We start from the raw sequence: 12560 nt of genomic DNA on the forward strand, positions 1-12560 counted from the left end.
TAAAAATCATTAAAAAAAACCAAACTCGGTAAGTCCCAAATATAAAGGAAATTATCCTTAATTTTGTACAAATATTCAAAAAATTTCGGGCGGTCACTTATCCCCGGGACACATTGTATTTATCTGAGCACATTCATAAGCTTATTTTCTTATCCAGTTCTGTTGAGTGATATGCTTGGGCCTTCTGTTATAAACGCATTTTTTATTAGCTGTTCTTCACGCTACCTAAGACGCCAGCCCTGCCCACATAAAGGAGGATTTATATCTGCGCCAATATTTGCTGGGAATGAGCATTTCAATCACAAGTCGTGCCAGTTTGAATATCTACTATGCTTAAGTTATTACGACGTTCCAGTCGTGGAGTAGTCGTGGTGGCCTAGTGGGCAAAGAACCAACCTCTCGAAAATGAGGGCGCGGGTTCGAATCCAAGTCAGGCAAGTACCAATGCAACATTTCTAAGTTTGTATGTACTTTCTAAGTATATCTTAGACACCAATGGCTGATAAAAAGGTGAAGGAAAACATCTTGAGGAAACTTGGACTGACTGACTATAGTCTGAAATCACCAACCCGCATTGAGCAAGCGTGGTGATTAATGCTCAATCCTTCTCATTGTGAGAGGAGGCCTGTGCCCAGCAGTGGGATGACAAAAAAAAAAGGTTGTAACTGTAACTTTCTTGAGCGACCACCAACAACGTAAAGACGATGATGCCTGATTCCTTATCTAGTTGTCTAAAGCCAGTCGCTCTATTTAAAACACTGGTGTTAGGAACTCATCAAAGCTGGGTAAAGAAAGTCAAATAAAACAAGATTATAACTGGGTACTTGTATATTAGTTCCATTATAAAATAGCTAATCAACGATACAAGCAATAAATAACAAATTCAACAACACTATTCACTTGACTCACATTATTTACAATATTATGAGAATTCTTCACATACCTAACGACTTTTTTTTACTTTTTTATCTATTTCCCGCCAATTTCCAGTAACCAAGGAGTTCCACTATGGTTAGAGTCGGAATTACAAAACTTTTTTCAACAACCTACTTTTTATTTGTAAAATAGCCACTTTGTAATATGTATTTTTATTATATTTTGTTGCAAAATTATTGTTATTTAGAAGTAGCCATTTCTCAAATGTAACAGTAACCTGTTACTATGCGTGCAAAATTTGTATTATCAATAATAAGAACCGTTCATGTTGTAACATTGTTATTTTCTAATGACTAATTTACAAAATATAAAAACTCCATGGATATAAACTATTTTAAGCTATGTTACGCTATCAATGCCGAAAATGTTAATTTAGGAATGTCTAGGGTATAAACAAACTTTAAATCTATTATAAATATTTATAAACTAAAGAAACACATTCCTTTCGAAAAGACTACAATTTAAGTTATCTAAAATGTCATAGTTCCAAAAAGTTCACGATTATAAAAAGTCATTTTTTTACAAAATCTTAAGAAGAATGTCACAAATTGTGCTTATTTTATTAACCAAACTATTCCATCGCTTTTTGCTTTCATATTCCTGGTATTGCCACATTAAAATTTCATAAAAATGACTTCATATAGAAAAGGGTATCTTTATTTTTGGAGAAAAAAACTATCAACACTTGATCCGAAACTGAATTTTTCTGACGTCAATCTGACACGAAATTAAACATGGCGTCACAATGACGTTTGACAAACATCTTCAAGGATAAATGCAACCATTATCTTTGATTTTGAAACGCAAATTAGTATTTTGACTAGAAAAAAAAGCATTTTGAGTATACGCTTTCCTAATAACGTCGGCACTTCGAATTTAGCGGTAAAATATAATGTCGAGACACCTTTTCACACACGGTCGGTTAGCCCCATGGTAAGTTATTAATTAACTTGTGTTATGGGTGCTAACACAACTGATAAACTACATACATATAGCTAGATATTTATTATTACATATTGTAACACCCAGACCACGGCTAACAAGCATGCTTATCACACAAATGTCGACCGAGCCGGGAATCGAACCCGGGACCGGTTCGGCAGTCCGGCATGGTGACCATTGCGCCATCCAGGTCGTCAAAGCGGTATAATAACAATTTATTACGAAAAAAACTACATGTTTTTTAAAGTTGAAGACATTTTTCTCTCTGACACATTACCTATTGAATTCTAAAGACAATACTTTCAGATTTTTTTTTTCGATGACTAAAACCGCTATATCCAAAGTGACCAACCAAAGAAAATGTTAGTTATGTTAATAAATAAACTGGAAATGTTTTATAAAGAACACATTAAATGTAAACAAAGAGTAATTTATAATAAATCAAACAAAAACCCTTACCAAGTTACAAGAAACAAAATAAAGAAAAATCATATCTCTTAAAAACTGTACAATTGTTTTTAAAAAGAAAAATAATAAATCGTTTAAAAACTTAACTTTTAGTATTGGGGATTAATTAGTTAATTATTGCATATTTTATTATTAAAAAAAAAACATCTGAAATTAACGGCCTCGGGACGCAATTAATCTGTCAAAAAAATTGGAGCGAGGCATACAGACATTTTTTTTTTGTAAAATACGCAGTTGTTCTTGGCCAAGTATTAATAATAATATAAAATAAGGCCATGTGTTAAAGTTGCAGTTTATTATACGTCCATCCGTTGCATGTATACAGGGTTATAGATAAAACACTAACAACCTCTCAGGACCATATTACTAATATTACCATTTACCAATAACCCTGTATATCTTACGCCTTTTGGGGCATATTTTTCAATCAATAGTAAACATCTATCCGAGGAACAAATATGGCGATTTGACATATCTATGTATATAAAAATGAATGCCACTATTCGGTGTAATTTTATATTTGAAGAACGATCTTACCTATCCAAACGAAATGGGCTTTTTTCCGACTATTTAGTAGATGGTTTAGGTGAAGTTTTCACAAAATCGGTCGAGCGGTTCTTCATGTATCACATTTTTTGTAGCAAAATGGTGGACTTTATACGTAGCGTATGGCTTACGTATCGCGTACAAAGTGTCAAAACACCAAACATATTCTTCAGATATAAGTTATCTAGCGATTAAGAAAATCGGCCCTTAATATATGGACTGATTTAGTAACAAAATGTTTGCTATGCGTTCATTGGTCGAACAGTTTTTGACCTTCAATTTGTCATTCGTAGATTATACACCGCACAGTACGGACGTATATGGACTTATTAGTAATGCGTTTTGTTCTTAAATATGTGGTTATTGGAAGGCATTATGCCAGGGACGTATTTAGGTGAAATTATAGTTTATAGTAAATTTTCAATAAATATCTGGAAGAATTTCAAAATAAATAATGAATTTGGCACTTTTTTCATACGGCTTATAAAAATGGTTTGGAAGAAAAAGTACATGGTACACAGTCCACTTAAATAATGAGATAGGAACAGAATATATAGTAGTTATTTTGATTTATTCTATTTTATACAGCTATAATAAACCTGAATACGTCCCTGGGTGGTAGTTAGTAAAATAAATAAAACTATGCCTACTTATATTAAGTACCAGCCAACTTTAACGCAACAAATGTCTGGTTAGCTCTATGAAGATTCGAGAACTTACATAAATTATTTATTTACTAGCTGTTCCCAGCAGTTTCACTCACTTCCCGCAACTGGGTAAAAAGTACCTCATATACTTTCTTAGGGTGTATACTTTCTGTGTAGAAAATTTCTTTTCATCATCATCATCAGCCTATCGCAGTCCACTGCTGGACATAGGCCTCTCCAAGAGCACGCTTTTCTTTCGAAAATCTCTTTTAAATTGGCGGAAAAGCGAGACAGAAAAGCAGAGTTACTTTCGCATTTATAATATTAGTAAGGTTTTTGTAAGTTGGCTAAATACATTCGGAATTCCGAAATTCGAAAGATATAGCTACTATCTTGATCTTTTTAGAAACTACTTCAGTTTTTACTGATTGATATTGATGGAACTAAATATACATATTTTTTTGTAACTTTTTCGGATTTCTTGGAATGTATTCAACCAACCTGTTAAATGGAAGATATTTTATAGAATTTGCCTTTTAACAGATATATCTACTTAGATATAGATATCGTGTGTTATATTTATCTATTAAAAGGTAATTCTAACCCTCTTCCATAAATATTTAATAGCACAATATATATTTTATTTTTGAAGACATAATCAGTTTATGGTTAAACGTTCCTTTATGGTTAATTTTATTTCAGTTTTATTCTCAAATTAATGTCAAATTGAAATAAATCATAAATTATTAGAATGTCATATAAAATATTTTAATATTGTATTTAATTTTGAATGTCCTATTCTATTAAATTTTGTAGGATTAAATATCAATACAAGAAACCTGATTATTTCTTCAAAAAATTACATTCATCGATAGCACAAAGACTCTCAGCTAAAACACGCGCTTTCTATTTAAACTACGAAACGCCTAAACCAATAATGATGAAACTACATGATGGTATCTAAACTTTCTAAAGCGAATCTATGAATGGGGCAGTTCGAATCTATGGTTTTTTATATCTATGGTTCCAAATAAAAATTGAATAATAATTTATTACTTTTAAGGCACGTAAATTGTTATTTTAAACTTATTATATTTGTTTTGTTTGTAAAAAGCTTATTATTTTGTTTTTTCGTTTGTTTAAACTGAGATAGGTGACCATAATTGACAATATTATAGATCATTTCTTAAAACACTGTTAATAGAAAATGTACATGTCTTTCACTCCTTTAACCTTTTGAACGCCAATGTCGGCTATAGCCGACATGAGCAAGCGTGCCCTGTGCGCCAACAACGGCTATACTCGACAAAAAACAGGTCGCAGAAAAATACAAAATAAACCTATTAAATCATTACTTTTATGTATTTTTTAGTAGATATTTAATTAAGATTTTCGGGCTTGGCGTACAGGGCATAGGAATACCGATATGGCGTGGCGGTGAAAAGGTTAAGCAAGAAATACTAAACATATTTCGATGAAACTTGGCAAATACATAAATAGATCTTGTATAAATACATTAAGCATAACCCACATTTATGTCGTATTAAATATACTTAGTGAAAGAGAAAGATAAAATGTAATTGTTGCTAATTTCCATCGTCAGCAAAAAAACAAGGATATTGATATTTACAATCAATAAATATCAATTTATTATAATTTTGATATTATGGTCACCCATTTCAATTAATATTATAGAGTTTATCCACAACACCAAAAATGACAATATAATTAACAAATTTATTGTCAGTCGTCAAAATAAGGACCAATCGAGATCGAACTAGTCTCTATCGAGTAAACGAGATATCGATAATTCCAAAAATATCGATAAACATCGATATTATATCGATATTTTTCTTGCCTTTTATCGATATTTTTCTTGCCTTTTATCGATGTTTTTCGTGACTATTATCGATATTTCTCTTGCCTATTATCGATATCTTTTATCGATACATTATGTTTTCATGTGGTGATTGGAAGTAAATAGTAGAAATTAGACTATTTTATTGAGTTCTAAGACTGAATTTGAACATCGTTTGCTAGATCGAGACTTCGACAAACGTAATGTTAAATAAATAAATAGAAATTAAATAAAACTGTATACCCATTCCGCCACTCATTTGATAGTTAGTAGTTATGTTTGACAGGAAATAATATACCTTATGTTGAAGGCATTAAAGTCGATATTACGACACAATTTCGATGACAATTTTGGTGGTTTTAAGAAATTCCGATTTTGACTTAGATCTTCCACTATAATTAATTTTTGGGGCCTACTTAATCGGTGTATTCTTTTTGGTAATTAAATTCAACTTTTTTTAAATCAGCTTTTCGTTCAAACATTGCCAATAAGTTTCAAGTGTCTTAATTACTCTGTATAATAGTCAACAAATCGATATACACATAAAACACCTTCAAAGCAACATCGATAAAAACCTTCAAAATGTGCAACATCACTTTAACTATCGATAACTTGTTTGACATCACTATAACATCACTCAAGTGCAAAGGTGTTGAACACTCCCTAAAATTAGTTTCGACCAATCAAATGCCTTCATTTTCGTTTAAGACTCTAGTAGTTTAACGCCACTGAAAATTAAGCATTATTAGTACTTTATAAGGTTCAAAATCCCTGTCAAACACAACAGGTAATAGTTACCTTGCACATTGGAAGGTAAGTTCGTTAATATAAGTTCTAAATTGACAATATGACTCAGTCTTCTTTCTTATCCTGATTGGATTTCGGCGTTCCTTCCGCCGAAGGGGGCCGATCTGAATCGCCTTCTGATCCTGGGAAAGATAATATTAATTTAGATTTTTTTAATGGTTATTTAGAAAATACTATTGGCTTAGTAATAGCAGCGCGGATCCATCGATCATAAAGCTAAGCAATACTTGGCTTGATCGGTTCGTGGGAGGGTGTTTCGGAAGGCACGTTTAATTGTTGAGTCTCGGCTGAAATTTGAATATCTTTGACTGTTGTTACGTGTAGTCTGAAGCCAGTGAAGTCTGAAAACCAGTCTTACAAAGAGATAACAGGTCGCCCATGAAACTGGGTTGAAGAAGTCAGATAAGCAGTCGCTCCATGTGGCACACTGGTACTCAGCTGCAGCGGACCCCAAAATATGCAGACGATGAGAAGTTTTAGCAAATCTTTTAATGACAGTTCGAGATTTGCGAATGACGTGCTCTTAGGATACGCAAATGCATCCCCATAATCTCATCGAAATATATCCCAATGCTTGTAAAAATGGCTTCAGCGACTCTCTAGAAGTCTAGATGCTCCTTGACGTCAAAAAGTGTGACGAGAACTATAAAATCCACATAGGTATTATTATATTTACCGTGTTTCCTACAAGCATCGCCCGCCGGCTTATCGTCGTCACTCTCGCTGGCCGAACTCGGTAGGGACGAGTCGTCGCCGCTACCTGTGAAATGATTGTTTGTATGTGGGATGTTAATGTGGTACTAGTGTATGAGTTAATTTATATGGTCTGAGGTACACAGTTACAATAAGATTTGTTAGCGATGGAAATGGTCTATCTTAACTATCGAGGGTAATCTGCTGCTATGTTTATACATAAATATGTAGTTGCATGGCTTTTGTTTTATGATTACATGACTATACATGAGAGAAAGGAAAACATTCAATGTCTCAATCATGCTGTAACATAAAAAGACCAGCGAACCGAACTGTTTACTCACCAGACAAACCAAAAAATTGCAAATTCTGGCCTACTATACAAAAGTATTAAATAACTAATCACTCCCATCTACCTCCTAAAATACTTATTCAGATTTGGACTGTTCACATAAAAATAAACATAACATATAAATCTAGCGTTCTACAAACATGATAAAGAACCTTAACAGACAGGATAATAGAACAGTCTAGACAAAAGCAATATTTTCCAACGGTCCACTGATAAAAGACCACCGTCTACTACGAAAATACCACTGTCTACTAACAAAAGACTGCGGTCTACTAACAAAAAGACCATGAACTACTAACAAAAAGACCACGGTCTACTCACCAGGCATGGCATTGTTGGTCAGCGCGGGGAAAGGCCTGGCAGCCAACAGTGGCGCCGCCGGCTTCTGCTTACGCGCCGGGTTGAAACGGCCGCAGTAAGCACATACGTACGATACGTAGTCGAATTCTTCTGTCATTGCCATTCCTGGAAAAAGGGATTTAAATTATATTTTTTATTTACAAAGGGGTTATACAGAGATGAACCTATAATACATAATTTCGATGCTCAAATTATTTTTATTTTATATATGTATATACCTACAGTATATGAGTAGTTTTAGTAATAATCCAAACACAAATGCGAAAACATTATGATTGGGAACACAAAAACACTGCCTTATTTGGTGACGAAAGCTCATGCGAACTCAAAATTATCACATGCGATTAACAGGACATAGGATAGTATAGGCTATTGCATTGGATATACATTTTCACTTTTGCTTCATCATCTATGTCATTTCATTTTATCTAAAATTGCTTGTTCTTGTTAAACTTTTCTTTCTGTTTTAGTACGAATTTTCCCAATTTATTTTGTCCAATTACTAATTACTTTCGTGAACTACTTAACATAGGCCAACTTGATTGACAAATATATTTTTTTTCTTCGCTACTCTCCAACATGTTTGATAATTTTGGCATTATGCCAAACATACAAAATATTCAAACGCCAACATAAGCTACTCCAACTTTAAACTTTAGAGATAAAGTTGGAAATCACATAAAGAAAGTCAGACAGATTGAACTAGCTTGCACAGCATAAACATATAATACAGATTCCTTTTAAATATATTTTTATTAAAATCTCACCATTATGCGCCGAGCACTCAGAACAGATGAGCGCCATGCGATTGTGGGGTCCGTCCTTCAGCAGAAAGTCCACCACTCGGTCTAGTGCCGAACGGTTCCTTTCGGGAAGCGGCCGCGGTAGCTGTTCCGACTGAAAAACCACATGAAAATATTTTTAACCGACTTCAAAAAAGGAGGTCCTCATTATGACCTGTGCTATGTATGTATTTGTGCGCAATCATCCCACGTTTTGGTTGAACTGATTTTGATGCGGTTTTTGGTATGGTACCTACTCGAGCACTAGGGAAGAAGGTAACCAACTAAAAAAGCTAAAAATAATAAGACTTTTTAAATAAATAAAACACGAGGTTTTGTTAAAACCTTTTTTTTAAATATAGGTTTTGACAAGCGTTTTAATTGAAACTATAGGTCCAGCTGTTATTGACCATCTTTGGCAGTACGGGTAGTCAGAAGTTCAAAAGGCAGTAAGTCTGACAACCAATCTTACCTAGTGGTGCTAGGTAACCTTGGTAACTGGATTGAGGAGGTCAGATAGACAGTCGCTCCATGTAGCACACTGGCACTCACCTAGATCCAGTGGGACTGGAAGCCGACCACAACATAGTAGAGAAAATGTTAGGAAGACATTAATATTATTTAACTTACCCTAAGCCTAGCACCTCTGAAGCCAGGGTTGGGAGTGTTTCCAATAGGCACCAGCATCCTGTTGTTGTTGATAGGCGTAGATGTTTGCATTGCCATCTGCTGTCTTTGGCGCAACTGGCCTGGGGTGGCTGACAATATTTATAACACACACATATTTTTATATTATAAATACATCAATAATTATCTGTATTTACTTTAAATCATGTAGCTTTATATTTGTGAGCCGTTTGATGGGGACCTTTATGTATAGGCCGGGTTCTAATGTTTTCTATGGTTATAATCTATGATGCCTTTTAGAAATCTTAAATGACGTTCACCGTTTTATATATGAGTTAATGATTTAAGGAGATGGTAACAGGGGCCAAGACAGGGTAAAACAGTGTAAGAAAATCAACCAGGTTCATTGCTGGCAAGGCAGTGCTGAGAAGCAGTGAGAGGTTTGTAAGCGCAGGATAAAATACACATTCTAGGCGAGTAGTCTTTGAATTTGGACCTCTGGGCCCTTTAAAAAAGAGCCCGTCAGGCCCGTCACTGACTGAGAGAAAACTCATGAATAAGTCTAGTAATAGTTATCTTAAAAAATATCTGGGCAAATAAATGTAAAATTTGTGTACGTTAGTTTTTTCTTCCATTTCATGAGATAATAAACTACTACTTAAAATAATGATTCCATCGTTTAAGAAATTTTGTAAAATATATTTTTTGTGTTTAAATTGATTTTTAACCGCGTATATTAAAAAAAGGGAACAAATATAATGACCACCATAATGACCACCATAAAATGCTTTGATACCCTAAGTTTTGCAACCAGAAATATCTACTGAACACCAGAAAAATAAAGTCTAAAAATGTAATAGTACCAGCTATTTTAGTCACGACTTCACTTTAAATTGTATTCGACCACCAAATTTAGTAAATGATCACCAACTCTTGACGACCAAATTAATGTATTATTTTTGCCTAAATAAGTCACTGTGATTGCCATAAAATGTAGGCTTATTACCAAATAAAGTATTAGGATGCCATATTAAGTTATGTGTCCGGCTTGCAATGCATGCGTGAGTGTCAGTATGACGAGTGACAGGGGAAAATGGAAGAAAATGACATATTGCGCCGACGCCAAGTAAAATTGGGAACAGGGCAGGAGAAAGAAGAAGAAGAATGTGTTTCTCAATACACTCTTATCGCACTGTTTAGAGGCATGCAATAGACTATTTTCCACGCTAGTGCAGGAAAAGGGTCCCCATAATGTTATTACATTTATTTTATCAGGCCGAACTTATTTTTTTGGAGTCAGTTTACTTAAACAGGATAGCAAGATGTAAAAACTTTTTTGATGATCATTTACTACTTTTGGTGATCATTTACTACTTTTGGGATAACAATGATTTTTTTGGACTCATTTTGCTTAAATAGGATAGCAGAATTTAAAAACTTTGGTTATAATCTTACTTTAAATGGTGGTTTAATTTTGGTGATCATTTACTATTTTTGGCTTACGCATGATTTATTTTGGAGTAATTTCACTTAAATAGGATAGCAAAGTGTTAAAACTTTGGTGTTAGTTTTACATTAAAATGCGAGTTTCATTTTGGTGATCATTTACTATTTTTGTCTGCTGTTTGTTACTATATCTGGTGATCAGTTAAACATAAGCCTTAAAAAAAGTCAAATGATGGATAGGGAGTGCTCAGTGAAAAATAATGTAAGTGTTTCATTCTAAATGTTCTCAAGATCAGTGCATCTAACCTACCAGGGGTCAAAACTGATGCATACTTATATATAAGTATATTACCAAAGAAAACCCAGGATAACTAAAGACGGGACATATGTACACAGGATGACTACCTGGGGGCGTCGTGCTAGAAGCATTACCGGGCACGTTCGTCGACGGCACGAAGGGTTTCAGCGCTTTACACTTTATTATGAGTTTCTAAATAAAAATTAAGAGCTCAAGGTCTATTAGTGAAGGGGGGGCGTTTTGGGGGCTGTCTTTTGTAAATTTGACCTTCAAAAAGTGCTGATTTGCAGTCTACTTTGAAGAAATGATTTTTATTTAAAAAACGGTCTCCCTTAGAGTGTATATTTTATCCTGCCCTTTACGGTACCCAGTGTAAAATTAAGGGGATATTTTTTTTCAAGATGAGTGCACCTAACCTAATGGGGCTCAAAACTGATGCATACCTATTCATGTGTGTGTATATTACCCAAGAAAACCCAGGATAACTAAAGACGGGACATATGTACACAGGATGACTACCTGGGGGCGTCGAGCTAGGAGCATTACCGGGCACGTTCGTCGACGGCACGAAGGGTTTCAACGCTTTACACTTTATAATGAGTTTCTAAATAAAAAGTTAGGGCTCAAGGTCTATTGGTGAAGGGGGGCGTTTTGGGGACTGTCTTGTGTAAATTTGACCTTCAAAAAGTGCTGATTTTCAGCCTACTTTCAATAAATAATTTTATTTAAAAAACGGTCTCCCTTAGAGTGTGTATTTTATCCTGCTCTTTACGATACCCAGTGTGAAATTAAGGGAATTTTCTCAAGATCAGTGCATCTAACCTACTAGGGGTCAAAACTGATGCATACTTATATACACATATATTACCAAAGAAAAACCCAGGATAACTAAAGACGGGACATATGTACACAGGATGACTACCTGGGGGCGTCGTGCTAGGAGCATTACCGGGCACGTTCGTCGACGGCACGAAGGGTTTCAACGCTTTACACTTTATAATGAGTTTCTAAATAAAAAGTTATGGCTCAAGGCCTGTTGGTGAAGGGGGGGTGTTTTGGGGACTGTCTTGTGTAAATTTGACCTTCAAAAAGTGCTGATTTTCAGCCTACTTTCAATAAATAATTTTATTTAAAAAACGGTCTCCGTTAGAGTGTGTATTTTAGCATGCCGTTTACGGTACCAAGTGTAAAATAAAGGGGATTTTTCATTCACAAATCTTCTTATGATCAGTGCATCTAACCTAATAGGGGTCAAAACTGATGCATACATATAGGTATATATACTTTATGTATATGTATATTACCAAAGAAAACCCAGGATAACTAAAGACGGGACATATATACACAGGATGACTACCTGGGGGCGTCGTGCTAGAAGCATTACCGGGCACGTTCGTCGACGGCACGAAGGGTTTCAACGCTTTACACTTTATAATGAGTTTCTAAATAAAAAGTAATGGCTCAAAGTCTATTGGTGAAGGGGGGGCGTTTTGGGGATGTCTTTTGTAAATTTCACCTTCAAACAGTGTTGATTTTCAGCCTGCTTTGAATAAATGATTTTTACTTAAAAAACTGTCTCCCTTAGAGTGTGTATTTTATCCTGCCCTTCACGGTACCCAGTGTAAAATTAAGGGGATTTTTCTCAAGATCGGTGCATTTTAATCTACCAGGGGTCAAAGCTGATGCATACTTAAATATATGTATATTACCAAAGAAAACCCGGGATAACTAAAGCCGGGACATATGTACACAGGATGACTACCTGGGGGCGTCGTGCTAGAAGCATTACCGGGCACGT

The 12560-nt window shown here is 34.7% G+C and overlaps 1 protein-coding gene across 3 annotated transcripts in view; it reads right to left on the minus strand.

Annotated features, from left to right (window-relative positions):
* Window positions 1-810: 810 nt before the first annotated feature.
* The window catches only part of LOC110373789 (endoplasmic reticulum junction formation protein lunapark-B), a 29217-nt gene continuing 17467 nt past the window's right edge, over window positions 811-12560 (minus strand). For all 3 annotated transcript variants that reach the window (XM_064042029.1, XM_064042028.1, XM_064042030.1), the window contains 5 exons: window positions 9022-9149; window positions 8377-8506; window positions 7571-7714; window positions 6881-6964; window positions 811-6326 (listed from right to left, as the gene is read on the minus strand). In XM_064042029.1, coding sequence (XP_063898099.1) covers window positions 6250-6326; window positions 6881-6964; window positions 7571-7714; window positions 8377-8506; window positions 9022-9149 — 563 coding nt within the window. In that variant the 3' untranslated portion in view covers window positions 811-6249. The remainder of the gene's footprint in view (window positions 6327-6880; window positions 6965-7570; window positions 7715-8376; window positions 8507-9021; window positions 9150-12560) is intronic.

Source organism: Helicoverpa armigera, chromosome 27 (genome assembly GCF_030705265.1).
Source record: "Helicoverpa armigera isolate CAAS_96S chromosome 27, ASM3070526v1, whole genome shotgun sequence".
NCBI lineage: Eukaryota > Metazoa > Arthropoda > Insecta > Lepidoptera > Noctuidae > Helicoverpa > Helicoverpa armigera.